This window comes from Huiozyma naganishii, chromosome 9, assembly GCF_000348985.1.
Source record: "Huiozyma naganishii CBS 8797 chromosome 9, complete genome".
NCBI classification, from domain to species: domain Eukaryota; kingdom Fungi; phylum Ascomycota; class Saccharomycetes; order Saccharomycetales; family Saccharomycetaceae; genus Huiozyma; species Huiozyma naganishii.
In genome coordinates, this window is record NC_035930.1 from 317,169 (window position 1) to 344,072 (window position 26,904).

At 43.7% G+C, this 26,904-nt stretch overlaps 11 protein-coding genes and 2 non-coding genes across 13 annotated transcripts; 7 read left to right on the top strand and 6 right to left on the bottom strand.

The window, feature by feature from the left end:
• Window positions 1-1,044: 1,044 nt before the first annotated feature.
• On the bottom strand, window positions 1,045-2,859 carry LAG2 (Lag2p; the record flags this gene model as incomplete). Its single annotated transcript, XM_022609838.1, has 1 exon — window positions 1,045-2,859. The coding sequence occupies one exon, from the start codon at window positions 2,857-2,859 to the stop codon at window positions 1,045-1,047; it is 1,815 nt and encodes a 604-aa protein (XP_022466194.1).
• Window positions 2,860-5,510: 2,651 nt separating this feature from the next.
• KNAG0Itrna1S lies at window positions 5,511-5,611 on the bottom strand. The gene is given in 2 exon segments: window positions 5,511-5,556; window positions 5,574-5,611. It is a non-coding gene; the product is annotated as a tRNA-Ser (tRNA).
• A 1,236-nt stretch (window positions 5,612-6,847) lies between these two features.
• On the top strand, window positions 6,848-8,422 carry KNAG0I01650 (WD40 repeat domain-containing protein; the record flags this gene model as incomplete). Its single annotated transcript, XM_022609839.1, has 1 exon — window positions 6,848-8,422. The coding sequence occupies one exon, from the start codon at window positions 6,848-6,850 to the stop codon at window positions 8,420-8,422; it is 1,575 nt and encodes a 524-aa protein (XP_022466195.1).
• Window positions 8,423-9,199: 777 nt separating this feature from the next.
• On the top strand, window positions 9,200-11,515 carry KNAG0I01660 (arrestin family protein; the record flags this gene model as incomplete). The annotated part of the gene is made up of 1 exon (XM_022609840.1): window positions 9,200-11,515. The coding sequence occupies one exon, from the start codon at window positions 9,200-9,202 to the stop codon at window positions 11,513-11,515; it is 2,316 nt and encodes a 771-aa protein (XP_022466196.1).
• A 997-nt stretch (window positions 11,516-12,512) lies between these two features.
• Window positions 12,513-12,586, top strand: KNAG0Itrna4I. Its single transcript has one exon. It is a non-coding gene; the product is annotated as a tRNA-Ile (tRNA).
• Window positions 12,587-12,929: 343 nt separating this feature from the next.
• HTZ1 (histone H2AZ) lies at window positions 12,930-13,334 on the bottom strand (the record flags this gene model as incomplete). The annotated part of the gene is made up of 1 exon (XM_022609842.1): window positions 12,930-13,334. One exon carries the CDS (start codon window positions 13,332-13,334, stop codon window positions 12,930-12,932), a length of 405 nt encoding a protein of 134 aa, XP_022466197.1.
• An 879-nt stretch (window positions 13,335-14,213) lies between these two features.
• On the top strand, window positions 14,214-16,241 carry PLB3 (lysophospholipase; the record flags this gene model as incomplete). The annotated part of the gene is made up of 1 exon (XM_022609843.1): window positions 14,214-16,241. One exon carries the CDS (start codon window positions 14,214-14,216, stop codon window positions 16,239-16,241), a length of 2,028 nt encoding a protein of 675 aa, XP_022466198.1.
• A 312-nt stretch (window positions 16,242-16,553) lies between these two features.
• On the top strand, window positions 16,554-17,654 carry RCL1 (rRNA-processing endoribonuclease; the record flags this gene model as incomplete). Its single annotated transcript, XM_022609844.1, has 1 exon — window positions 16,554-17,654. The coding sequence occupies one exon, from the start codon at window positions 16,554-16,556 to the stop codon at window positions 17,652-17,654; it is 1,101 nt and encodes a 366-aa protein (XP_022466199.1).
• A 213-nt stretch (window positions 17,655-17,867) lies between these two features.
• Window positions 17,868-19,475, bottom strand: MVP1 (Mvp1p; the record flags this gene model as incomplete). Its single annotated transcript, XM_022609845.1, has 1 exon — window positions 17,868-19,475. One exon carries the CDS (start codon window positions 19,473-19,475, stop codon window positions 17,868-17,870), a length of 1,608 nt encoding a protein of 535 aa, XP_022466200.1.
• A 279-nt stretch (window positions 19,476-19,754) lies between these two features.
• Window positions 19,755-20,561, bottom strand: MDM12 (ERMES complex subunit MDM12; the record flags this gene model as incomplete). The annotated part of the gene is made up of 1 exon (XM_022609846.1): window positions 19,755-20,561. The coding sequence occupies one exon, from the start codon at window positions 20,559-20,561 to the stop codon at window positions 19,755-19,757; it is 807 nt and encodes a 268-aa protein (XP_022466201.1).
• Window positions 20,562-20,766: 205 nt separating this feature from the next.
• On the top strand, window positions 20,767-21,402 carry COQ10 (ubiquinone-binding protein COQ10; the record flags this gene model as incomplete). Its single annotated transcript, XM_022609847.1, has 1 exon — window positions 20,767-21,402. One exon carries the CDS (start codon window positions 20,767-20,769, stop codon window positions 21,400-21,402), a length of 636 nt encoding a protein of 211 aa, XP_022466202.1.
• A 104-nt stretch (window positions 21,403-21,506) lies between these two features.
• On the bottom strand, window positions 21,507-22,268 carry CSI2 (Csi2p; the record flags this gene model as incomplete). The annotated part of the gene is made up of 1 exon (XM_022609848.1): window positions 21,507-22,268. One exon carries the CDS (start codon window positions 22,266-22,268, stop codon window positions 21,507-21,509), a length of 762 nt encoding a protein of 253 aa, XP_022466203.1.
• Window positions 22,269-22,854: 586 nt separating this feature from the next.
• YCS4 (condensin subunit YCS4) lies at window positions 22,855-26,349 on the top strand (the record flags this gene model as incomplete). The annotated part of the gene is made up of 1 exon (XM_022609849.1): window positions 22,855-26,349. One exon carries the CDS (start codon window positions 22,855-22,857, stop codon window positions 26,347-26,349), a length of 3,495 nt encoding a protein of 1,164 aa, XP_022466204.1.
• Between the last annotated feature and the right edge of the window lie 555 nt (window positions 26,350-26,904).

A 26,904-nucleotide genomic window follows, 5' to 3' on the forward strand; every position in this document is an offset into this window, starting at 1 on the left:
GTATAACGTTGTTTTTGCTGCGGACTTCCACTTTATCCTTTAACACAATGCCCTTTTGGAACAGTATTTCAATTTTCTGCTTTTTACATTATTTTCTATCAAAAACTAAATTGGATGAAGTAGCGGGTCCAAAACATCTTCTTCACATACACAGGCCTAATGTATCTATGAATATATACTTGTGCATCTATGAACACATGTATCTATACCAAACTCCGACATTCCAGCTGTTTTTTTTTCTGTGGGAAAACCAGAGAATGAATGTTTGCATAAGGAGTAGTCAATCATGGAATCGCTCCTCTACTTCTCAATGGAACATTTTTTGACGGTTATACATATGGTTCTTATAGTCCTCATATTGCAGAGACGATCTTCTTCTAACTAAAGGAGGTTCTGCAGGTACTGGCTCACTCTTCCCCCCCCCTTATTGCCGTTCGCCCCGGGAAGGGTTTCTGCAGCACGCTGAAAGTTTGCCTGTACACCTGCTTTATCTGCAGCACTGCTTCTTCGCAACAACTTGTACTCGGTGTTCTTTGACTTGTTGTTAGCAGCGTACCCGCCATACGAGTAATCTTTATCAACCGCATAGCCCTTGTCTCTCAAATTATCCAGTTCGTCCTTTGGCTTAGGAGCCTCTTTAATATCTGTAAATTTCTCAGCCATAACTACAAATCACAGAAACGTATATGTGTGTTAATAAATAGAATGCCGCGTATCCCCTAGACGTACACTTTTCTATCCCACCGTTTATAGCACGGAATAAAGAAGCAAATCAAACTTCCGGGAGAGTACCAGCACTCTACCGCAACTGAGAAAAACACGAACCTCATTTCGTAATCAAGTCAGGAACACGTCTTATATAAAGGCATGAGGTCACAGCATCCCTCGATCCTGCGGTGGAGTTTAAAATCTCGACAAGTTCCGCGAAAGGGGTGGTCACGTGGCGGTGCTCGTTTACATTTCCGTCTGCCAGTGGGGCACGGCGGATGGGATTAGATGTGTGCACACTGGTACACGAGAAGGTCGTACACTTGCATATATATTCTACTGATTCGGTATATGATGGTTGGCAGAGAACGTCAAGTAGTACAAGTTGTCCAAAAAAACTTGACTTTTTGCATCGTCCGGCGAGGCTCTACTTTTCATGTAGATAGTGTTCCTAACGTTTTCATTGAACCACCCTTGATCCAAGCCTTGTATATTGTAGAAATGCGGGGCCAGTATTTTTTGGAAGAGCGCTGTAATCCGTTTCTGGATGCTTTCCTCCTTTTCCCTCAAACCGAACTCAACAATCGCCTCAATAATCATGCACGTCTCGTCGTAGCTAAATTCTGGTACTTGGAAGAGTACGGAGTAAGACACAGTTCTCAAGTTCAATCCCTCGTCAATCTTCTGTTTCATATTCCCCACTTTAATGATCTTCACGAATTGTTTGTTTCTTTGGAGATGACGTAAAACCGAATTTACCAAATGGGATCTTTCGATGGCGTTTGGGAAGTTTTCATCTCTCAACTGTTGCTCCATACAATTCATATTTTTTTGTAGTTCAGCAAGTTCCTGCGAGCTGGTCAGACGTTCCGCAATGGGTATATACTCACTCTCTCGGCCTGCAGGGGCGGGTTGGTCGGCCGACAAAAAGAGCAGTTCGAGTTCCGGCCGTTCAAGCATACCAAGTGCTGCTCTGTCTATTTGATCAACTGATATATCCCCTAATATATCTTCGATGATTTTAATGGATCTTGTGGCATAATCATTTGTCGCTTCGTCATCTGTCTCCTCCTCGAAGTGAAGCTCTGCATCATCCTCGTTTAATAGCTGATCCAAGTACTCTCGTTGGTCAACATCCTCTTCATCATCATCGGCATTTTCAAATTGGCCCATATGCAAGTTGTCGCTAGTAGCGTCCGTCGCATCGACACTAGTCGTCTTGGAAAGAGTCGTGTGTTTAAGTGATTGATGTAAATTAATTAAAGCTTTCACCAATTCAAATGCCTCGTTCTGATTTATAACTGGTGCTTTAGATGAAAAACAGTTCATTAGGTAAAACTTTCGGAAATTCTTCACAATTGTCAAATCACGCTCCAGAGTTTTGCTATCTGCGGATAAGTTTCCAGCAATTTTGAGCACAACTTGAGGAGCTCTATTAAACTGGAACCAGTATTTGGATATTACCTCCAATTCATTGTCGCTGATGTAGGAAAGGGCTTCCGCAAGATTGGTCGAGTTCGTGAGGCGGCATGAGTTGCAAAGCAACGTTTCTGTAATCGGACTGAATGTAAACGCTTCACTGTTGATATCATTATGGTCTTCTTCGGAGCATATCGCCAACACTTTGACTAAGATCTCAGTTCGTAGTGCGCGTACATCAGTGTCATAGCACAGTTTAATAAGAATATTCAGTGTCTCCTTGCACAACTGGGACTGCGTTTGATAAAAGTTATTCATTTTGATAATCTCCAAAAATTCGAAGATAATACTGTCATCGCTGAGGGCGACGTCACAATTCCATTCAGTGTCTGTTTCCACATTTTGCAAAATGTTCCTCAAACTTTGTAAAAAAATGGTCTGCTTACTGTCATTATGCAAGCACTGTCTGATGAACGGCAAGTAAATAAGCTGTGCCCTATTATCGAATTTCTTGAACAGAGTAGTGGACCATTGGGGAAGAAGCTCAAAAGATAGTAAGTTGACAATATCGGAAAAAGACTCTCCACTAAGAATTGGGAAAACCAGTTTATTCAGAAGTAGGGTCAGGTCATCATCGGTACGTATTATGTCCATAGGAGTTTTCAAGGCCATGTACCTCAAATCGTTATCAGTGGTCTGATAATATTCCCGGATAAGATCATCGACCGTCATTTTTTGGGATGCGACAGACAATTCCCCAGTTTCTTGACTGTCTCGAAAAAACATCCAATGGTAAGCCTACATTTTCCCCGGGAGGTACTCATGAACAGCTTCGTCGCAAGAACTAGGGCCAAAAACCGAAAAGTGACACGCATCTAACTCGTACAGAGTGATTTTACTTATTTCACTTTTTATTGAGACAAAGTGCTTGGCGATATTAACAGAACCGAACAAAAAGTAAAGTAAAGTGGATCAAGTATCTGAGGCTGAACTCCTTTGCAACGTCTGTTTAGTGCATGTTGAACGCCCGATGCAGCATTCTTAAAAAATGAGAAAGAATCATTTTTACTGGACGCAGATTGAGGCTTACTTTTAAACCGCGCCCATACAAAGAGAGACTAGTGTATCAGTTTCTCGTAGATGGGTTGTTACGAAAATGGTAAAAGCACGGATTATTTCAGTAAGAGATGAGTACACTGAGCATATAAGGAAAAAGAGATAAGTATATGAAGTCTCTAGCTCAACAGGTTATGAGCCCTGTCGTTGTGAGTAGTAAACCTATTCCCACTGTGCTTACCGGTTCTTTAACTTTGATCTATGATTCAGTCGGAGCTGTTCACTCGTTGATATTACTAGTCCAGAATGGGTTGTATATATGAAGACTGGACAAATCTCTGAAATCATAGAGGGAAGAAACCTAGGTTCTCGTCATGTTTGACTGCAAGACGTTTGAACAAGCGTGATACTTGTTCATTGGGAACTCAGTGAATGATGAGATTAAAGTAACTATTGAAAATTACTATCTTAATCATCAAGCTTCTACGTTGCTAGATGTACTGAAATATTTCAAATCAAAGTATTCTGACTTGATAGTGAGGGGCTATGTGGAAATGGCCTCAAATCTCAAACCAATGATGAATAGTAGCTTGAAGGAACAAGCTGCTTGGTCAATGAAATTTTGTAATCAGCTGTTAATGGCATTAAACCCGGACAAAATCAAGAAGTGTTTGAGCTTTGCCGGGAATCGTAAATTGGTGTCCGTAAAGGAAGTTTACGACTTACTCCAAAATCTTGGAGAAGGGAAAGCGAAGGATGGCGAAGTCGCCATGGCCGCTAAAAGGAGCACTTATCACTCTCAGGTAAAGTGCTTTCACTGTAGTAAAAATCATCCGATTAGTAGATGCCCGAGGTACTAACGGGACTATTCGGATGTTGAGATTTTTAGATCGAATGGAAAAAGAAGTGGTTTATAAAACTTTTATGCTAAGTTATACGCATCAACACCGCTTTCCAAAGGGAAATGGGTTATTGATAGAGGCAGTTCCATTTACGTATGCAATGACGCAAGTATGTTTGGTGAGCTGAAGATGTGTAGGCAGGAGGAAATGACAGGTATTGTTGAAAATTATTCCACACAATTCAACAGGCCCTGTTTTACCCTGCGGCTCCACTCCGAACATTTACGCTAACAATATCACTACCTATAGAGATGTTCGGATTGGTTTCCGGGGCAGCAATGCTGCTGTTAAAGGTATTGTTTCCATAAGCACACACGCAGTTGAAAAGCACAGCAAGAACCAAAATGCACTGCTTAATGCCAAATGTGTGGACTTGGGTGGCCACGTCTTACTCTGATCTGCATGATGTACAGCTCTACTCAACCTCAATAATGGATGAGGATGAGCAAATTGATAAGTCTGACTCACGGGAGGCAACACCATAAATTCTGTTAGAAAAGTAAACGAGCCATGCACAGAGACTAAAGAGCTGTCTGTAGTAGCATGATACGCCACTGTTAGACAGAGAAGGGTCTGGTATGGATATAGACGGTAGTGATGGCCCTATGGGGGAAATGGATACGGTAGCTACACTGAATAACCTTCTCAATGATATTGCGAAAGTGTATCCGAGCATTCCTAAAAACATTGGTGAAATTAAGGAAGCAGTAGATCGAGTCAACGGGCAAGAGGGTATAATTGACCGTTTACGAACAGCGGCACCCTGGAGAAAGCGCATGAATCATGTGTTGGCAGAAAATGTGTCTGGAAAAAACGTTAGTGAGATTGGGCATGTGAAGCCCATCAAGAAGCGCAGTGTACAACTTTCAAAGGTGAAAGAAGCATTAGCAATTCCGACAAGTGTAACTACTGCAAACGATCCGGTATTCAATCATTTGTACAATACAACTTCCAACCAAGTCCAATCGGTTGATGAGACGCCGACTGAAATTATTAAGAAAGCACTTGGGAGTTCATTATAGAGTACAGGGAGGTTCCAGTAGGATTGCAATCGTTGACTCCGCTACTTTTTTGTCCGGTATTTGATTCGTCAATGCAGTTATATCAATCATCGAATCCTAGAGACTTATGGCGTATCAAGGTTTCTAGTACTGAGTCAAGTTGTCCAAGTACATCTAAGGGAATGATGTCAACCACTGCTGACAAGTTGTCGCATCTGGTCCTGAGCACGATATGCAGAGGCATATCGCTTGCAGCACTCTCTTTTTTATTCACCCGCTGTTCAAAAGTAAGCCTCAATCTGCACCTAGTAAAAGTAACTCTTTCATAATATTTACAAAGACTGCACTGGACGTTTAACAGTGCCTCTCTATCTGCCCATCCACGTCTTAAATAGTTGATAATAGAACGGGAGCAAAAAAGTAACGTCACAGACAGGATTCGAACCTGCGCAGGTAAAACCCAATGCCTTACAGCTGTTTCTATGAAATAGCAGGGCATCGCCTTAACCACTCGGCCACTGGGACAAACACAAACGTATTGTGTGTAAGATAGCATTAATGATAATTAATGTTTTGAGTAGACTCCAAGGTATATAAGAGTCTAAACAGTGATCAATTGTCTGTCCTCTCTATATAAGGAATATATAGAAAGAGAATATATGAAGGAAGAGAGGCGAGGATTCCAATGGTCGGGATCTGTGGCCTTTATATATTATTTGGTGAAGCTGGATCAGACCGCATTAGCTTGGGTCTGTCCGTTCGTTATAGATACGTAGCCTGCTGACTAAAGCAGGGTGTGACGCTTTTGTATTGTTTGTTGTATATTGAGATGTGTTGCCTTGTGGAAGAGGGCTTATTGTTTGTGTCTCGTAGGAGAGAGAGTTGTATGTCGTTACCGAGAGCTGTATGTCTCGTGACTGAGAGCTGTGTCTCGTGATTGGAACTGTGTGAGTTCCATGTTACATGATTGGATCGCGATAGTTCTTTATAGATCTTAGTGTGATCGGCGTTTCTATAGTTCGATTAAGTCCAAAGCCCTGGACTCTGAGTACTAATCGATAGTCGTTCAAGAGGGGTTTCCTAATGTTCAATCTAATGGTAAATAATAACAATGAAGTATTAAAATATATAAATTAATCGTATGTATCTTTTAGGCTGAAATGTACAGAAGAGTAACAAGCGAAGTGTTCGAGACTTGTTGTTCTCCTCGTCGTCAAAGTTTTATAAAGAACCTGTGTCTCTTTTTCTCGGACGCGCCCGCCGATGTTCGTGGTGTGCGGCCTGTCATGTTTGACAGCACCTTCTGTTACCCGGGAGTACCTGTCTTTGTTTTCCACCGTTCCTGGGTTATTCCTTCTTGCGGACAGTGCATTCCGTATCCGGATATACCTTGATTCGGTGTCTTCGATCAATGTTCCATCCTTAATTGGCATAATATTTTGCCTTCCTCCGGAAAGCCCTTATACCGTATTTTAGTGTTAAAATCGAGGTTTATCTCTCTCTTTCGAACCTCAAACAATACAGAAGTTTTTGTAAATTGGAGTTATTCATATAGATCCATAAACCCAAACACCACATGTGTTTGCTTTGCTTTGTTTTCTCTGTCATTGACCAAAATATACACTCGGCTACATTGTTAAGTTAAGAAGGTCAAAGTTAAGGAATAGCGTATTGCCAGTTCAGCGTACTCTTTGAACTGTTTTTGCTGGGCAATAGATTAGTGGTAAGGGGACAGGGAGCAGGTTCAAAACAGTGATGGCCATGGCTGGTTCTGAACAGTCTTTGGGCAATTATGTTAACTTCAATCAGAACGGGTCGTGCATATCTGTGGGCACATCAAACGGTTTCAAAGTGTTCAACTGCGAACCGTTCGGGCGCTTCTACAGCGAAAGTGAACCCGAATATGGTGGATATAGTATTGTTGAGATGTTATTCTCTACTTCATTGGTGGCGTTAGTTGGAAATGGAGATCAGCCACAGTTGTCTCCTCGAATACTTAAGTTGGCCAATACGAAGAAACACACAGTCATCTGCGAGATCATGTTTCCCTCTTCAATACTTTCCGTAAAAATGAACAAGTCCAAGCTCATTGTAGTGCTGAAGACACAGATATATGTTTATGACATAACGAGCATGCGGTTGCTATATATTATTGAAAATACACCAAACCCGTACGGTTTGGCGACATTATCATCGTCGTCGAAAAATAGTATACTAGTTTATCCTTCTCCATCTCAACTACTGAACTCTGAGATCTTGTCTAATGCAACAACGAACAACATAACAATACCGATGAGTAACAGATCCCTCCATGGAAAAACAACAAGAAATAACATACAGGCTCCAGAAAATGTCACTGGAACTGACCCGAATGCAACGCCGAGCCTGAACCAGAACAACGATGGTTACAATAATGGAAATGCTTCTAATAACATCAAGAGTGAGTTAAGCTCAGTGGTGAGCGATCCCGACTCTCTGATGAAGAACGGCGACGTGATTATTTTTGATTTGAATGCTTTGCAGCCCATTATGGTGATTGAAGCTCATAAGAACAGCCTTGCCTCTCTGGTATTGAGCCCCGATGGGTCGTTATTGGCGACTGCATCGGAGAAGGGGACCATCGTCCGAATATTCAGCGTGGAGACGGGATTGAAGCTTTACCAATTCCGAAGAGGAACTTATCAGGCAAAAATATACTCGATGTGCTTTAGCAGTGACAATCAATTCTTAGCTATAAGTTGCTCCACGAAGACAGTACATGTATTCAAGATGGAAAGCTTGGTAAGCGGAACCGCCTTAAGTACCAGCGATGACGACTCTGAAACAGCAGTCACAGACGAGCGTTTCATCGGAGATACAGACGCTGGGGAACCGGCCGGGGACAGTCTTTCCGCTAGTGGTACCAAGTCTAGGGAACCCTACGTTGATATGTCAAGGAAAACTGTTGGTAGAATGATAAGAAATTCCTCCCAGAACCTCACGCGGAAGGCTGCCAAAACGCTTGGGCAAATTTTCCCAATCAAGGTGAACTCAATCCTAGAGCCGTCTCGCCATTTCGCAAGCCTCAAGATCCCTTTCGAAACGGACAAAAACGTGAAAAGTATAGTATCCGTAGGCACCCCCACAGAGCTCAACCTGAATGAGTACCCGGAGCTATCTACAATAAATGAGGCGGACGAGGAAAGTGGTGATCGAGACGTTTCAAACCCGTCAACGGTACAGGTACTACCCATCAAAGTCATAACCCTAGAAGGATACTTGTATAACTACGTTCTGGATCCGAAAAGGGGCGGCGATTGTTTGCTGCTTTCCCAATATTCGCTACTTCACGTATGAATAAGTTGGCGTAATGCTATAAGCTTTAGAATAAGCTAAACACACACACACATGAAAAAGGATCAAGAAGAAATTTCTGTGCAAAGCTCTGCTGATGTACACAGACTCCCGCTGCACCTACTGTAGCATGCGCAAGGGGAGGGAGGCAAAGGGGCATTCTACCCACACCTTCGTTCTAAAGCAACCTGGAACACTCTCTTTCTTTTCTGAGTGATTTATCCGAGGACTTTTCGTGCTGCGATTTTATTTTTTTGTGAGCTTACGTCAAATAAAGGCGAATAAAGGCACGGAAAAGTGAAATTGGCTCCTTTCTGGTTCGACTCAGCAGCACCGCCTTCGGCGATTATCTATATGTGAAATAATATCGAGTCTCTCTCTAGATTTATATATGGGAGAAGGTGTAAAGACTGAAACACAGTGCTTGAAAATAGAAAAGCGTGTAAGTTCCATTAGCTTCCTGCCACAGAGGAACACTCGTATCTTCTAATCTCAATTTTTCCATTTTCTTTGAAAACAGTTCGGAAAAAAATGAAAATTTATACTGGATCAACTAGGCCAAAAAGGGAGCAGGAGAGTACCCAGTTCTTCGAGGGTTTTGAGCGTTTGAATCTGTCTGTCTGTCTGTCTGATTGATCTCGTTACCAGGGAACTACCGTTCTTTAGCTTTTCAAAATTAGAGAGGTAATTGGCTTTTCTGGGGCTAACGAAACATTATTGACTAGACCACCAAATAACCTCAGTCAAAGGGAAAAAAGCATAGGAAGAGACACCTGAAAAATGCTGCTGTCTTTATCTAAAAATTCTACAGCGAAAGACCCCTTATTGTTTGATATCAGACTGAACAACACGGATCACGATGTTTTGTTGGTAAAGGGTCAAGCGGATGAGGCGAATGCGGTTTTGTTAACAGGCACTATAGTATTATCTGTTCTCGAGCCTATTCAGATTAAGAATCTCAATCTAAGACTGTTTGGGAAGCTACGTTTGGACATACCTACCACCTATAAGGCTAACGGTGTGGTTACGAAACGGTATACTAAATACGAAAAGAGATTATTCACCCATCGGTGGGACCCGTTTGACATCGACGACTACTTTGACCATCTTTATGATAACTACGACAAAAAGAAGTTAATATCCAATAAATCTGCAACAAACCTGAACGGACTGCAAAGGAAGAGTAAATCAAGTACCTCGCTATTGTCACTGGGATCATCCAGTGGTTCGAATTCTCATACGTTAGTGAAAGGTAACTACGAGTTCCCATTTAGTGCGATACTGCCTGGTTCCATAACAGAAAGTGTGGAAGGCTTACCACATGCATCGGTAACGTACCAATTGGAAGCTACCATTGAAAGACCTAGAATGGGGGATCTGATCTGTCGTAAACCTTTGCGAATTGTAAGAACTTTATCCCCCGATGTTGTGGAACTATCGGAAACAGTATCTGTTGAAAACACATGGCCAAAGAAAGTTGACTACTCGATATCTATCCCAGCCAAGGCTGTTGCCGTTGGTTCTGCAACACCCATTTACATAATGCTAGTTCCACTTTTAAAGGGATTGAGAATGGGTAGTGTGAAAATTACCTTAGTAGAAAGCTCACAATACCTGGGCAACGTTGGTAACGTGACTTTACAAGAAAGAGTTGTGACCAAAATGAAGGTGAAAGATCCCTTAGGGCATGTTGCGCAGATGAGCAACAAAAATGCTATTGGTGATGGCAGTGGAGAAAGGGAGGAAGTGTTTGATTTCCAAGATAGGTGGGAGATAGAAACAATTCTCAACGTTCCTCCCAGCTTATCAAAATGCACTCAAGACTGTAACGTCACTTCCCACATCAAAGTACGTCATAAACTGAAATTTGTGATAACTTTGATTAATTCCGACGGTCATGCTTCTGAATTACGCGCGGCCCTCCCAGTCCAACTGTTCATCTCCCCATTTGTCACTGTTGGAGTTAAATCCACGGCAACATTAGAAAAAGAGAGAGGTGTACAGCATTGGTCTCCTATTAATCATCAAGACGTCAGTGTCTCTTCAGAACAGATTGCTCATGAAGGGGATGGTGATGATGATGATATCTTATTTGCAAACGCAAGTTCAGAAATAGAGTTACATGCCGGGTCCTTAGAAAACAACTTTTTGTCACCCACTGCAATATCCGAATTAATGACTCCCCCAAATTACGAACAACACATTTATGACAGGCTGTGGGGTGATATAAATAGCCAAAGTGAATCGGCTAGCGGGAGTATGACCCCGCTAAACAGTATGCTGCAAACACATACTGTAGTAGATGACCATGCAATGGATCACCTTAATCACAGCCTAGAAGAATTCAATTTGATGAGGGAATCATCATCAACCCCAGTATATGTTCCAGCCCAAACAAATCCCTTCAGAGACGCACAGTTTCCAAGCTTCGCAGTTTCAGATCCAGATAACCACATTTCAGCTGATATTTTGGAGAGCCCCGCATTCACTCCTGGTTTTGACCATATCTCTAGGACGAACTCTTTTATCAATTTACATGCCCCTTCACCTCTTCCGATGAAAAAAGTACTTGAAGCAGCGGAATTGAATAGATTACCTCCATATCAAAGAGCAGTAAAGTCAGATATAATTGTAGACGATCTGCCCCCATCATACCCGACCGAGAATGCAACACACGAATGCCCCTCACAACAACTGGGAGAACCAAAGGGACCTGTGCTGGAGAAGCCACCTTCAGTGCGTCACAGGTCATCGTCGTTTTTAACCCTGCCAAGAAATCAACGTTCTCAGGCGTCCCTGAGCAGAAGTAATAACAGTTCCACCAACTCTTTGAATTTGTTGACAAACAATAGTACCGGAGGCTCTCTTACAGTCCCTGAACCATCATGTTCCTCTAACGCTCCGCTGCATAAAGTGTTCAACCCGAGCAAAAAATTGTCATTTACCATGACACCCGTCATGTCAAGCTCAAAAACCACAGAAGGAACATCTCCGAGCAGTTCCAGTCGGAAGACATCACAATCATCTTCTTCGACCAGCGTTCATCAACAATCAGCCTCCTTCCCTGCATTCATAGACCTCTTTTCAAAAAAATGAGACTCAAAACCCGAAGACCTTCGCACCAAAGCCTATTATATGTCTGTTATGTAATATAACATATAGATCCAGTTTAAAAGTAATATACTGTCATACTATAAATCGATTTCCTGTCTCGCTACACCTACAGTAACCTATTTTATAACTATAATTTGAGTGTTCTTGTAATGTGGATTGAAAGTTTTTGGTTAAAAGCAATGAATGTTTCAAGTACTTACATCTGGGAAACCATCCAGACATTTTGTAGCAAAATCGTATCTTATCTAAAATGAGCTGTTGGGGACTTCGATGATACAAACACCTATATGGCCGTGTTTTTACGTTTCTGTATTAGTATGGAAACTGTCACACCTATTGAATGATATACTGTTACTTATTCCTCGTTTGGGTATATTCTGGCGCCGGTGATTCGGAGTAGATAGTATCTAGATATTTCTCTATTTACTTGCTATTGACCACATCCATATTCCCAAAGCCCTTTTATTTGGTCCAGCACTCCTCAAAAAACTCTTATATAAAAAAACCGACTGTTGACTATCCATTACAATCCGATCTCGGTCGATACCGCATCGAAATCATCGAAGCCATTACTGATGTGATTTTGTTTCGATTTGCTGGTTAACCGACAACTTGGGCATTATTGCAGATGAGTTGGATCGGTTTCTTGAAGTATACAAATACACAGATATTACTTGTCGCTGACGGGATTCATCATCACAAGGCGATAGGACTTCTATGAAAACTGCATCGGCTTCTCTAAACAGAACTATGTAGTATACATAATACTATCTAGAGATATCTTCAAATATATTTTTCCAGTGAAAAATATCATTGTGAAAATTTCCCATTTTCACGTAAGACAAAAATGTACTTATCTTACGGAAGATTATAGGGTTTGGACTTATAATTTCCAACACATTAGCAAATGTGAAAATCCTTACCCATTTAATTTTGCTACTCATAAGGAAGAGCTATTTTTTTAAAAACTGTATTCAATGGTCTCTTGGCCCAGTTGGTTAAGGCACCGTGCTAATAACGCGGGGATCAGCAGTTCGATCCTGCTAGAGACCATTTATTTTTTGCTGTTTGTTCTCCTGGTCTTATTAGGAGACGTAATCGGGTTCCTGTACCCACTCTGCAGTGAATTGCAAGCTTCTTTTTTGTTAAATGGTAAAATAAAGATATTAAATGGGGCACATATATATATTCATATATATATATAAGTATAATACAAATACACTTTAAAGATAATTACATAAATATAGTTATCTGAGTTCTAGCGATTGAGACAAGATTCCTCTTTTTTCATTCCCAAAGAGAGCCCTTCAAATAAGAAAAGAATGAGCATAAAAGTTTTGTTTGTTTGTTTGTTTGTTTGTTTGTTAAAGAAATGGCGGATACAAATAGTAATTGATCATTTCTTAACTTGTCTTTTCTCCACCTTCAACAGCAAAGCCTTATTTATATGTGGCAAGACACCACCGGACGCAATTGTCGCTCTAATCAAGGAGTCCAATTCGTCATCACCTCTGATTGCCAGCTGTAAATGCCTGGGTGTAATTCTCTTGACTTTCAAGTCCTTGGCAGCGTTACCAGCCAATTCCAACACTTCCGCAGTCAAGTACTCAAGGACCGCAGTCAAGTATATAGCAGCCTTAGACCCAACTCTTGCCTTACCGCTGGCATTTCTCTTCAAATAACGCTTGATTCTACCAACTGGGAATTGCAAACCTGCCCTTGCGGAGGACGACTGCGCCCTTAGCCCGGTTGAATCACCACCAGACTTACCCTTACCACCATGAATTTTTCCGCCTGTCATTGTTGTGTTTACTAGTTTTTAAACCTTGCCCTTGTGTGAAGGACCCAACCTAACAACTGTCAAAACAGTGTACGTTGTAGCGTATAGTCAGTTCTTTTAGTTTGTTTTGTTTTGTTTTGTTTTGTTTCTGAGATTCGTGAAATTCGTGTCTGAAAGAGGGGACGTTTGAAAGTGCGGGTAACGACGCCAGTTACGAGGGACGGCCGGCTGAGAGAGAAGGTAGCCGGCCACGCTGGTCAGCTCGTATCTGGTCAGCTTGTATCGGGGTATGCATCACTACATTGTAGTTTACCAGACACAGTGTATTTGCCGGTAAAAAGTAAACTGCTGTCTTTGCCCCAGGGACGAGTAAAAGGAAGTTGCTCACACAGGAAGGGGAAGGTACACATGCAATTCCCAGCCCGGATTATCCAGACACTCGTTCTGAACCGTGAATAATGGCATAACTTGGGTATTACAACATCTCGAGGGTGAAGCCCCAATTTTTATTTTTGTAGTTAACCTTCAGCTCCAGGAGCGGGCATGCCTGTTTTTTATCCCCATTTCAGTCTCAGTGAACATCCCCAGGCCCCAGTATCACATGAACGCTACGGGATCAAACTACTCCGCGACAGTGCGGCCTCTCCCTCGCTCTGCCTTTGCCTCTCGGACGCCAAGACCCACGGTTGTGCGGCAATTTCTGTGCGATGAAGATTCTGGAAGTGGGAAAATCTCGAGATTTCTTATTACGCAATCAATGAACAAAAAAAGAAGAGAGAGGACAGGAGCTTTGAAGTGTTAAAGTGTTCAAGTGTTTGAGTATCTTGGATTATATGGTTTGATCCACCCGTTTAGAGGTTCTCCATTCACTGCTCTTCCCCCACTTTCTCTCTCCTTTGCATGAATCGACAGTTTGGTGTGATAGTATTCGTGTTACTACTGAATTTTTGGACCGGGGTGTATGCCAAACCCAAGGATAAAGAAAATGCAGCCATGGACTACGCTCCCAAGAGGGTCGCCTGTGACCCTCAAATGGGGAGTCTCTTAAGAGAGGCAAACGCACTGTCTCATAATGAAACTTTGTGGTTACAGAAGAGACAGCAAGTGACCGTGCCCGCGATGCAAGAGTTTCTGTACAGGGCCACTGCCGGTTTCGAAGATTTCGACCAGGATGCTTTTTTGGGAGAGATCTTTAGAGATACAGATAATGTCCCCCGTGTGGGGGTCGCCTTTTCTGGCGGTGGGTATAGGTCTATGCTCACCGGTGCTGGTATCCTATCTGCCATGGATATAAGGACTAGAAACTCTACGGACCACGGGCTTGGCGGGCTACTGCAGGCGACAACGTACGTCGCTGGGATATCCGGCGGTAATTGGCTTGTCGGATCTCTTGCGTGGAATAATTGGACTTCGGTTCAGTCTGTGGTTGACAACACGCACAAGGAGGACTCCATATGGGACCTGGACGACTCCATCATTGCACCTGGCGGACTGAATATCTTCAAGTCAGCGAGAAGGTGGGATCATATCTCAGATGCCATCGATGCTAAAAGGAATGCAGGGTTTGAGACTTCACTGACAGATGTATGGGGTCGTGCCCTGTCTTACCATTTTTTCCCAGACTTGAAAAGGGGAGGGATAGATTACACGTGGAGTTCACTTAGGGAGAATGAGGTTTTCAAAGAGGCACAAATGCCGTTCCCGATATCGGTTGCCGATGGTAGGTATCCGGGATCCCGCGTTATCAACTTAAACGCTACGATCTTTGAATTCAACCCGTTTGAAATGGGGTCCTGGGATGCGACTTTGAACGCATTCACGGACGTCAAGTACTTGGGGACAAACGTATCTGACGGTATACCTAGAGACAAGGGCAAATGTGTGGTGAATTACGATAACACAGCGTTTGTCATGGGCACATCGTCCACTTTATTCAACCAGTTCCTGTTAAGAATCAACTCGACCCACCTACCAAGGTTCATTCGTAAACTGGGTATTCATATTTTGAACGGTATATCGCATGACTTTAACGATATCGCGGTATACCATCCAAACCCTTTCAAAAACTCCAATTTTGTCCACTCAGATTTCACTGTCAGCATTACAGAGTCAGATTCTCTCTTTTTGGTCGATGGTGGTGAAGACGATGAAAATATTCCCTTCGTGCCGTTGATTCGACAGGACCGTAAATTGGACATCATCTTTGCGGTCGACTCTTCCGCAGACATGCCTCTACAGTGGCCAGACGGCTCCTCGCTGGTACACACTTACGAGCGGCAATTTGTCAAGCAAGGTAAAGGTATGGCATTCCCTTACGTGCCAGACACGAACACATTTGTCAACCTGGGTTTGAACAAGAGACCGACTTTTTTTGGTTGCGATGCCTCAAACTTGACAGACTTGGAATACGTCCCACCACTGATTGTCTACTACCCAAACTCTGAACATTCTTTCAACAGTAACCAAAGCGCCTTCAAAATGTCCTACACAGAACAGCAGAGGAAGCAGATGGTTCAAAATGGCTTTGAGATAGCCACCCGGAACAATTTTACCGATGATCCAGATTTCTTAGGGTGTATCGCATGTGCCGTCATGAGAAGGAAACAGGAGTCCCTGGGTTTAAAACTACCAGTGGAATGCGAAACCTGTTTCATCAATTACTGTTGGGACGGGACATTGGACACAACTGAATTACCACCGGAGAAACAAGATCTCCACCACTCATTCATCCACGAACAAGGAGAAAACTTTACCGTCGAAGAGGTGGGCGATGAGATCGTCATCAACACCAACCTGCTACAAGAGGGCTCTACGTACTTGAGAGATTCGAATTCCAAGAGAGTCCAAAAGCAGTTCACCCCAGGAATAAATCTGAAGATTATCCTTCTACTGATTTGCATACTGACCTTCCTGGTCAGCCTCGTGTAGTAGAACCCATAGAACCAATTATAGGTACTTCCACTGCACTGCTCTTACTCTTCTCCACCGCGAGAACTGTCATCTTATACATTTTTATGTCATCCCCAGCATTATATTCTTTATACGTTTCTACCTCTATTCCTCTTTAGGAATCCAAAATTATGTAGTCACGTGCCTCTGAAAATTTTTTTCTTTCACTTTTGACATTTCAAAATTGAAACAATAACTGAACAGTTAGTTTAAATGAGCTCATCGCAACTTTTGACTTGCAACATGTAGACGCAAAATCGCAGGTTCGTCAAGAAATAACAGAAGTATTAGATGTCAAACAGTAAATCGCCGTTGAGAATCTTTGAAGGACATCAAAATTTCAGGTTAAGGATTGTACTGGCGACGCTCTCTGGTATCCCCATCAAGCTTGAAAAAATACGTTCGAATGACTTGAACCCAGGTCTAAAGGACTATGAGGTTTCGTTTTTAAGGTTGATAGAGACTGTCACTAACGGTTCAACCATTGAGATTTCGTATACCGGTACCACTCTGATTTATAGACCAGGGATCATATACGGTGGGTCGTACACTCACCAATGCCCAAACTCCAAGCCGGTCGGATATTTCATCGAGCCCATGCTGTACCTAGCTCCATTCTCAAAGAAAAAATTCTCTCTACTGTTCAAAGGTATCACAGCGTCGCATAAAGATGCAGGTATAGACGTGCTCAAATGGGGAATGTTGCCCGTTCTTGAGAAGTTCGGTGTCAGGGAATGTGCACTACACACTTTGAAGAGGGGTTCCCCACCACTCGGCGGCGGTGAAGTACATTTGGTTGTTGACTCCCTGATTGCGCAGCCGATAACCATGCATGAATTGGAGACACCCATAATAAGTTCCATCCGTGGCGTTGCCTACTCAACCAGGGTAAGTCCGTCACTGGTCAACAGAATGATCGACGGCGCTCAAAAAGTGCTAAAGGATGTTGGATGTACGGTCAACATCACGGCAGATGTTTGGAGAGGCGAAAACTCCGGTAAGAGTCCCGGGTGGGGGATCACCCTCTTAGCAGAGATGAAAAAAAACTGGTGTCTGTTCAGCGAATGCATCGGTGACGCGGGTGATGTTCCAGAAGACATCGGTGCTAAGGCAGCGTATCACTTGCTAGAAGAAATCTCAAGGAGTACTGCTATTGGGAGAGGTCAGTTGCCTCTAGCGATAGTATTCATGGTTATTGGGAAGGAGGACATCGGTAGACTCAGAATAAATAAAAACCAAATCGACGAGAATTTTATTCATCTGTTGAGGGACATCAAGAAGATTTTTGGGACTGAAGTATACTTGAAACCAGTGAACGACCCAGAGTCCGATGATTTTATTGCCACCGTGAAGGGGGTTGGTTTCACAAATGCTAACAAAAAAATTGCATAGCGAATCTAGTATCTTTAACATTAATATATAGAGAGAGATAAAGGGTCATTTATTGTTTCTCCCATCCTGGAACAACATGCGCGTTGTATATAACTATAAATCTTAATAATCTAACGTCAAGCAAACTGGTGCAGGTGCTATTTTAGTCATGAGGACGGAGGCACTTGTGGGTGGGTTTATTCATAAGTTGTTTCTCCTCCCGAGACACGACCGTTAATCACGCGATGTGGGCATGTTCTCAATTTGATTCCCCAATTTTTCCCATTCATTCATGTTCAAAGCAGTGTAATCCGAATTGATGCGGACCCATGTTTTGAAGCAAGTGCTAATCAAGAATTGCGATTCTTGGAAGATGGTGAATTCGTGCAGTATGCATTCTCTGATCAGCCAGGCCCTGTTTAGCTGTTCCATTATAGATCTCTTGTCTCTTTGAATGCACAGCCGTATCTTGTCGTACTCGGTGCCGCTGGCGTCCGGTTTCCCCTTCATTGCTTCCAGCTTCCCCATATTGATCCCAATGTGTCCCTGCAGTTGTGCCACGTTATTGGTCCCCATTATCTTGTATCTTTCAAAAAGATTCTTCAAGGAGGCAAGTATGTCTATAAATCTCCTCAGCTTTGGATGTAGTTCGACGACGCTCCCGTTAATGTGCTGTTTATTGATCTTCTCAGCCTCGGTCACATTTTGCCGAATAATGGACAAGTTATTATTGATATCTAGAATTGTCTCGTTGTCCTCCTTCGGATAGAGAACTGGAGTCATCTCGCTGAAATCGTTAATCAGTCTTGCCATGGTGAGTTTTTCTTGATTAATTAAGTTTAGTCTTTTCTCCTGTCTCTGAATCAGTACAGAAATGCGGTGCCATATTTCTATAGTGCGGTTGATCGAGTTCGCTGCACTGTTCCACTGTTCCGCGATGTCCTTTTTCCATAGTTTCATAAAGCTTTGAGCGATCTTGCGGTCCATAAACTCGTCGGTTGTGTCGTAGTTGTCCCGCGTTTGTTTTCTCCAGTTTGAAAGATCTGTTGGGACAGTCAAAAACGTCAGCAAAAGGTCATCTTTGGCCAAAACTGGGTGATTGACTATGAGGTTAATGAATGTGACCAGACCTTTTCTTCTTTGTAGTAGGAAAATCGGGTCCAGATTTTGTGAGCCAATTTTCTTTGGCGGCAGTTCTGGGATTAACCTAAACGGGTACCTTTTCAGCAAAACTTCTTGGAGCCACACAAAATCAGAGTACCTCCTAACCACGCTGCGATCCGTAGAGGCGTGTTCGCTGTTCGGAAGGACAATCAGGTGTGTCACTTTGTAATTAGTATGTTTGAAAAGCAGACCTTCTCTCTCCGGTATCTCTTCAATGGTGATTATGTCTGTCTTAGAAGGGTTGTATGACTTTCTTACGGAACTCACCCAGTCTGCTAAGTCTTGCTCATTAGTGGAGTCCTTCGTTTGTGTTTGCTCCAAGATCCCACCTTCCGCGTGCGCCCCATTCAACGTGGTGCCCTCGTTCTTTGCCGTCGCAGTCGTACCACCATCCGTCCAAACAGAATCTGGTTTCAGCAACACATTCTCGGACGATTCATTGCCAAAGAGACGAGTAGTCAAATCCTCCTTTGTGGCACTTGGTGCCGGATCGCCCCCCAAGATATCTGCAAAAGTACTCGTTGTTCCTGTCCCGTTACTAGCCAATAAGGGATCAGAAACTAGACCGCCTAGTGAGCCAGAACCCCCATTATGCTGCTCAAGGCCGTTGTTGCCAAGGTTACCATTGCCGTGGGTCCGCCATGGATCTATCTCTGGGTCGACACCAAGCGTATTCATCAGGATATGTGTGTGTATAGTGAAACAGCCAGTATTGTCGTCTATATATTTGCGTGTACCCCCCCCAAAAATGTGAACAAGTCACTCTATTAAGGGTTCAGTAACTCACGCATTCGTCTCACTTTCAATCAATCAATCAACATTTTTTTTCTACTGTTGCAATCAATATCTTTTGAAGGCTGTGTCCGATGAGAAAGGTTGCGATGGAGAAAGTATTTAGTACATGTTGTATAAGTAATGGGTGCCGTGGGTACCATGGGAGGTTAAAGTATTCCCAAGCTACTTTCCCGTATCTTGATTTTGTTCGTTTAAGTGGGTTTCACTCTTGTCGTCATCATCATCTTCATCATCATCATCTTCTTCTTCTTCATCCTCTTCGTCGTCAAATTCAAGCGTAAGCCAGCTGGGCCAGCCAATCTCCTTCCGTAAGAAATCTTTGAACTTGGTGAGGATAAACTGTTCGAGTTTGTCGACGCTTCTGAGCGTCGTGCCGTCTTTCTTATTGACCGTGTCGTCACCGATCTCCGTTTCTATCCTCAGGTGTCGCACGATGGAGAGTCTCTCTAGCGGCGACGACGCTGGGTTCCAGTCCAGTGTTTTCCCCATTATTATGTTCTTGCTGCAATGGTCAAGGGGCGACGCGGTGAAGTCCTCGTCATCGCCAACGTCGCACACAATGCTGAACACGACGCGCTTCCGCCGCTTCAGGTACGCAACGAGGCACAGGCAGTGCAGTTTCAGCAGGCTTATATTGATCTTGACAGGTAAAGTCATGAAGTTATTGTCTGGATAGTTTGACACGAGCGACACAGACAGGTTCAGAACCATATCTCCATTGTACTTCAGCTCGACAAGGCTCTGTACGTCCATGGCACTCGGCTCAGACTCGATAATCGTCAAGGGTGTATCGATCTCATGAAGAATCACCGCAGGCGCAACAGTTCCCAGCTGGAAATTTGTGATCTGGAGATCCTGCAAGTACGAGGGCAGCTCCACGCTCTCGAAATAGTTGTTCAGCTTGGCCCTTATTTGGGAGTTCAATGCGTTGTCATGCTGAATCTGGTCCCAGTTGATCTCAAAGGACATGAGGGGGGGTAGAGAGTGCTAGTTCTACCGCTCACTCTCACTCCCTCATCGCATACTTCACTCATTTCATGTTTTTAAGCCGTTTCGTTTTTGTTGCGCTACTGCCGTTTTACAGTGAAGTGAAGAGACTCACAGAGCAGTTGACTTCAATTGGTGACTTGAGAGGGACACGTTACGCACACTATACTGAGGTAAGTCGAGACGCATGTCTCTGGTGGCCACAAGGTTGAGTTTGAAAGCTGCCAGCCCGCTATGGCGGTCCCCGAACAGAAGGTTTCTGTGGCTTCTGGGTGGCCGGGACAACAACGACAGCAGGTCAGCGAGCACGACAACGAGGGTCCAAACATACTCACTGTCAAAGACTGTCAACAATGCGTCACCTTTACAGGTCTACGATGTTGTCTCTGAGGTGGGGAAGTATAAAGAGTTTATCCCTTACTGTGTGGAGTCCTTCGTCGATAAAAGGGACCCGCAGACCGAGAGACCGAAGCTCGCTGGGTTGCGAGTTGGCTTCAAACAGTACGACGAGAAATTTGTGTGCAATGTTGCCTGTGAGGAGGTCGAACAAGGGTCCCAGTACACCGTGGAGGCGGAATCCATATCGCATCATCTCTTTGAGGTGTTGAATTGCCGATGGACCATCAAGAAGCACCCGCGGAGGCCGAACTCGAGTCAGATGGATCTTCTGCTGAAGTTCCAGTTCAAATCAGCTCTGTACAACAGCGTATCATCGCTGTTTGCGAGAAGCGTGACGCAACTCGTGCTAAACGCCTTCGATAAAAGGGTGTTCCAAGTAATGAAGAGGGACTACAGCGCGAGGAATCAAGCTGGAGTCCAGTAGTCACTCAAATCCAAGTCTATCTTTTATTAATTGATAATATAGCAGTGTCTCCGTACGTATGTAACTGTGTTTGTAAATATTCCATATTCATGCCCACAAGTTCATCATTGGTCTAGCAACTCGTCTAGATGCACACTTGCGGGTCTGAACAGTTTCCTCTCCGTAGACGGTGTTGCCGTTGATGGGATATTTATGGATGAAGGTAAAGCGAACGCGGGTTGTTGCTTACCATGCCGCATGTCTTTGTTGCTGTTGCCGTTTCTTATCAGGTCTGTCGGCGATATGAACAAGCTGCTGTACTTCTCGTCCATGTCAAGGTCCAGATCCTCGTCCTGCCCGTTGTCAGAGTATGAAAGATTAGAAATCGAACTTGATGTTAACGAGGCGGTGTCCACTGGATTGTACGACATTTTCTCGATGTCCCTCTTGTTGTTCTCCCTCTTGGCGTTGTGCCAGGCCCTTAAATTCATCACTATCCACAGTATTAAGATCACTAGAAGAAGGGCCCCCAAACAACTGGCAAACGCAATGTAGACTGTACCATTGAGCTGTGTGTCCCTATGTAAGTACGGCGTATTCTCTTTATTCAAGATGGCAATAGAGGAGGGTGCCGTCGAGCTAGTTGACGAGGTGTGATATGACGTGGTGCTGCTGCTGCTCGAGCTTGCCGTTATGCTTGCGCCCGAAGATGAACTCGAGCTGTTAGACGGTGTACTACTTGATGTTGAACTTTCAGTCGTCGAAGTAGCGGATGTGCTTGTACTACTGCTGCTCGTCGTTCTTGCGGTCACCAGCTTGGGCATATCACGCCTGTAGCGGGCAAACCGTGAGTCGTGTCTATGATGTTGCTGCTTCTGTTCAGACATTGAGCCTCTATTTGGTCTGTACTATCTGTATATTCCACTCAGCCAGAGACGTTGGTTCTTTCCAGCATGCAATTGACCGAACTGTGCTCGAAGCATAGTACATATATATACATGTATGTGTGCATCGTCACAGATCAGCAGGTATACAGCACCGGACACCACCCTGCGGAGGGATGGGGGTTGGCCAAATCCAGCTGATCTCACGCATCGAGATTTCCCGTTTCTTTCTTTCTTTTGGCGTTTCGCGTTTTCGCGTTCCTTCTTTCGTAGGGGCTTCTGTTCATTGTTCTCTCGCCTCCGAGTTGTAAAAAAAGAAGACCTGATCCGTGCCCTCTAAACCCCCACAAAGACCAGATGTGGAAACGGGGGAGGGAGGTATCCATCCTGCACAGGTTCAACTCACACACTCGTGAGGCATCCGCAGAGCTCCGCCCTTAGAGACTGCGCAGAGACTTAGAACGTAAAAAAAATATTGAATTTTTGTTGATCTCTTCTGCAAAACGTTCTTCATCGCAAGAACAGCTGCTTTACAATTCTGCTTGGAACGTGGGGAGAGAGAGAAGTTATGACAGATGGAAGCGTGCACATGCTGGAGTTTAACCTGGCAGAGTACTTGACGAGGTTTCAAATCGCAAATAAGGACGAGTTCCCCCCCGTGGACAGCCCGTCAAGCGACTTGAATGCAGTCACGGACCGGTTGGCCGTATCGCCGGAACAGATTAACGACCAGGAGACATTCGACACGTTGGTCGATCTCTGTCACGGGTTTGTGCATCTGCAGGTGAAATTGCAGAGCCAATTGACATACCTCGTGAGTTCATCTCTAAGCAACGTGGCCAACGACATCAATGCGAACATCTCAAACACATCGGACTATAACGAACTGGCAGATTTAGTGCCACAATGGAAGAGTCTACTAGAGGCATACGGGTATCTTACCCATGCGCTTCTGTTTTTCCTGCAAGAGGACGTTCACAGGGTGGCTGCGGCTGCTTCTTCGTCTTCGTCGTCATCTAATCTGGGGCGGAACAGAAAATCCGCAACGAATGATGGAACGAGCAGCAGTCACAACGTAGAGTTATTCAAAAGAAGCTGTAGCCAGATTGAGTCTCTCTGTGAGACGACTTTGGCTGTCCTGGCGCTTAATCTGAGTACATTATTCCAAACGACACCGGAGAAGGATCTGTTTGTCGGACTGTTTACAAGACCTCTGTACTCGTTGATCGAGGTGGAGGCGTCAATCAAGTTGACGACTTTGAAATTGGTTGTTCAGAGGGTCCTTGCAGTCGCGGTAAAGAGCCACGGGCAAGCATCGAACGCACGGAGTGCAATCATGTCCAACCTAACATATTTTTTGCATCTTTCCAACTTCAACGCTGAGTTGCTAGCATTACTGTACCGGGAATACAACTACCCACAGTTAACAGAGGATGTCTTGAAGGAGATAAGTAGCAGGGACTTCAACTCAAAGGATACTACAGGGCCAAGGTCCATTTCTATCTTCCTGATTAAGTTGTCTGATTTGTCACCGCTGATAATGCTGCGACAGATGTCTTTACTTCTTAGTCTTCTGAATAACAGTTCCATGACCCTCCGGTCCGCGATTGTCGAAGCTTGTGGTAATATTATAGTGAAATTGTCCAGTGACTCGGCCTCGTCACTATCTCATAAACAACAAATCATGGTACTGATCGAACTGCTAGAGGAAAGATTTCAAGACTCTAACCCATACGTACGAACGAAAGCGATCCAGGGCTGCATCAAACTGATCGACTTGAACGTCAAACTTGGCGAAAAACGATCTAGCATAACCAACCTGGCAGTACGGTCGCTGGGGGACAGGTCCTCCTTAGTGAGAAGAAACACGATCAAATTGCTGTCTAAACTACTCCTCAGACACCCCTTCAGCGGAATCAATGGTACTCAATTGAAATTGAGCCACTGGGAAAAATGCCTGGAGAAAGTGGAAGAGGAGACCTCCAAATACCCTATAAGCGAAGACGCCGTAGAGAGATTGGAACTTGCCCCTGAAAGGGAGGATCAAGACATGGATAACGCCGAATTGTCGAGACTGGAATCGCAGGCGGAAGCGATACAGTCAACTAACCCAGACGCGGTCCTCAAATTGAAGCTTTTGGTCGTGTATCATAAAGACGCAGTTGCGTTCATAAAAAGCATGCATAAAGCTGTCAGCGTCATATCTTCACTACTTCTCTCCAAGAACAGAAACGAAGTGTTAGAAGCGATGGATTTTTTGGTGCTAACGGAAGCATTTGATCTTGAGCCAAGCAGGTCGGCCATTAAAAAAATGCTGCATTTGGTTTGGATCAAGGGCACGAACGATGAAGGTACCAGTATAGCAACACATCTAGTAGAATGTTACCAACAGTTATTTTTTACTGCCCCTGAAAACTATACACAGAAGCAGCGAGCATTCCATATCGCGATGAACGTGATTGAGATGACCATCGGTGCGTCTGTCGCAGACTTGACGTCGTTGGAGAAATTACTTGGGATGATGTACGAGAAAAGACTCATAAACGCGCCTGTAATCGAAGTTTTGTGGGAGATATACAGCAGTGCTGGGAAAAGGGCAGAATCCAATGGGAAAGAGAGGTACGCCAAGGAACAGATTCACGGTTCCATCAATATACTGGGGATGTTGGCACTTGCCAATCATGAGATCGTTGCCAATGGGATGGATAATTTGCTGAGAGTTGGTTTGGGGGATGAGGGGACCACTGATCTTGTTTTATGTCGGTATTCTTGCATAGCGTTACAAAGGTTGGCCCCAAAGAAAGGAAATCCAATATCGCCTATTGTTGCCACTTATAGTGAAGAGGAGGCTGTAAAAAAGATTTACAGCAAAATCATCGCGTATACTACCAGCTTGAAGTTTTATCCCATGTGTGAACAAGCCCTCAACGCGCTGTTCATGATTTCCTCTCAACCAGATGCAGTAGCATCTAATATAATCAAAGAAAAGACAATGATGACTTTTGGGAAGCCGGACAGTTCGGACGACTCGATCATACCGCAAGAAATGACCCGTGTTTGTTCTTTAACCCAACTGCTATTTATTGTTGGCCAAGTTGCTATTAGGATATTGGTGTACCTGGAAAAATGTGAGGCACAATTTAGAAAGAAGAAAATTGGTAAGGAAACCGCAAGAGGGAAACACAAGGAAAGTGCAACAGAAAAATCTAATGGTGACCTTGCCAACGCTAGTAACGTTGAAGAAAAAGATAATGAGCTTGCTATGATAGGAGGTACTAATGAAGATGACTTTAGCGACGCCATACAATTCGTAAAAGAAAACGAATTACTGTATCAGAAAAATTCGTTGTTGGGTAAGTTCTGTCCCATAGTTGAAGAAATTGTGTCAAATTCAACGAGATTCAACGATGTGATGCTACAGCGGGTAGCTTCCCTCTGTTTGGAGAAGCTAATGTGTATTTCGTCAAAGTATTGTGAAAAGAGCCTTCCACTACTAATTACCGTTATGGAAAAATCGGAGGATCCAATAATCCGATCCAATGCAGTACTAGCCTTGGGTGATATGGCAGTCTGCTTCAATAATCTTGTTGACGAAAACACAGATTATCTATATCGCCGGTTACACGATGACAATCTGATGGTGCAACGAACGTGTTTGATGACAGTTACGTTTTTGATTCTAGCTGGGCAAGTGAAGGTGAAGGGTCAATTGGGTGAGATGGCGAAATGTCTAGAGAACTCTGACCAAAATATTAGCGATATGTGTCGACTATTCTTTTCTGAATTGGCCACCAAGGACAACGCCATCTATAATGGGTTCATTGATATATTCAGTAATCTATCAGCGGACAAGCAGCTGGGCAAGGAAAGTTTCAAAAAGATTATTAAGTTCCTACTATCCTTCATCGATAAAGACAGACATCAGAAACAGCTCAGTGAAAAACTGATTGGTAGACTAGGGAAGTGCTCCACGCAAAAACAATGGGATGATATTGCATTTGTATTGAGTAACTTATCCTTTACAAATGAGAGAATTTCCGCAATACTGGAAGAAGGGTTCAAAATGGTTTCGGTCCAGGAGTAAGACCGTCGTTCGTACGATTTTTGATTTGGTTTACATTCATAGACGTATACAAGACTCAAAACATGTTGCATTCCCAAAATAGTTGAGATTCATAGCATGGTGGGTAACCTAAAACGATAGATAGGAAAACATCGCCACTTGCGGCATACCAGAACAAAGGAGCTTGTTGCGATATGGCCTGGTTCTGTACATATCCTTTTTTTCTCATTTTTGGAGCTGTAAATAACCGCTTTACCCGTATAGTTTACATCGACACTCTACCGCAACGGCCCCTTGATTGCACCTCCTCCGTTTCCTTTATTTCTAAAGTGCACGTGGACGGAGACACCGCTGGCAGAGTTCACGTTGGTTGTTCTATTCGAGTATTGTACCACCCCATGTGACCCGTATCGTATCGCATGATCCAATCAATAATGGGCACGTTTTTTTCCTGTAATTTTAAATTTTTTTCGCCGTTATAAGAATTCCATGCACGATTTATTTTGAACAAGTTTTCCAGGACAGGTATCGGACCCGGAAAATACGTGGGAAGAGAGCTTAGCAAGGTTGCCAAAC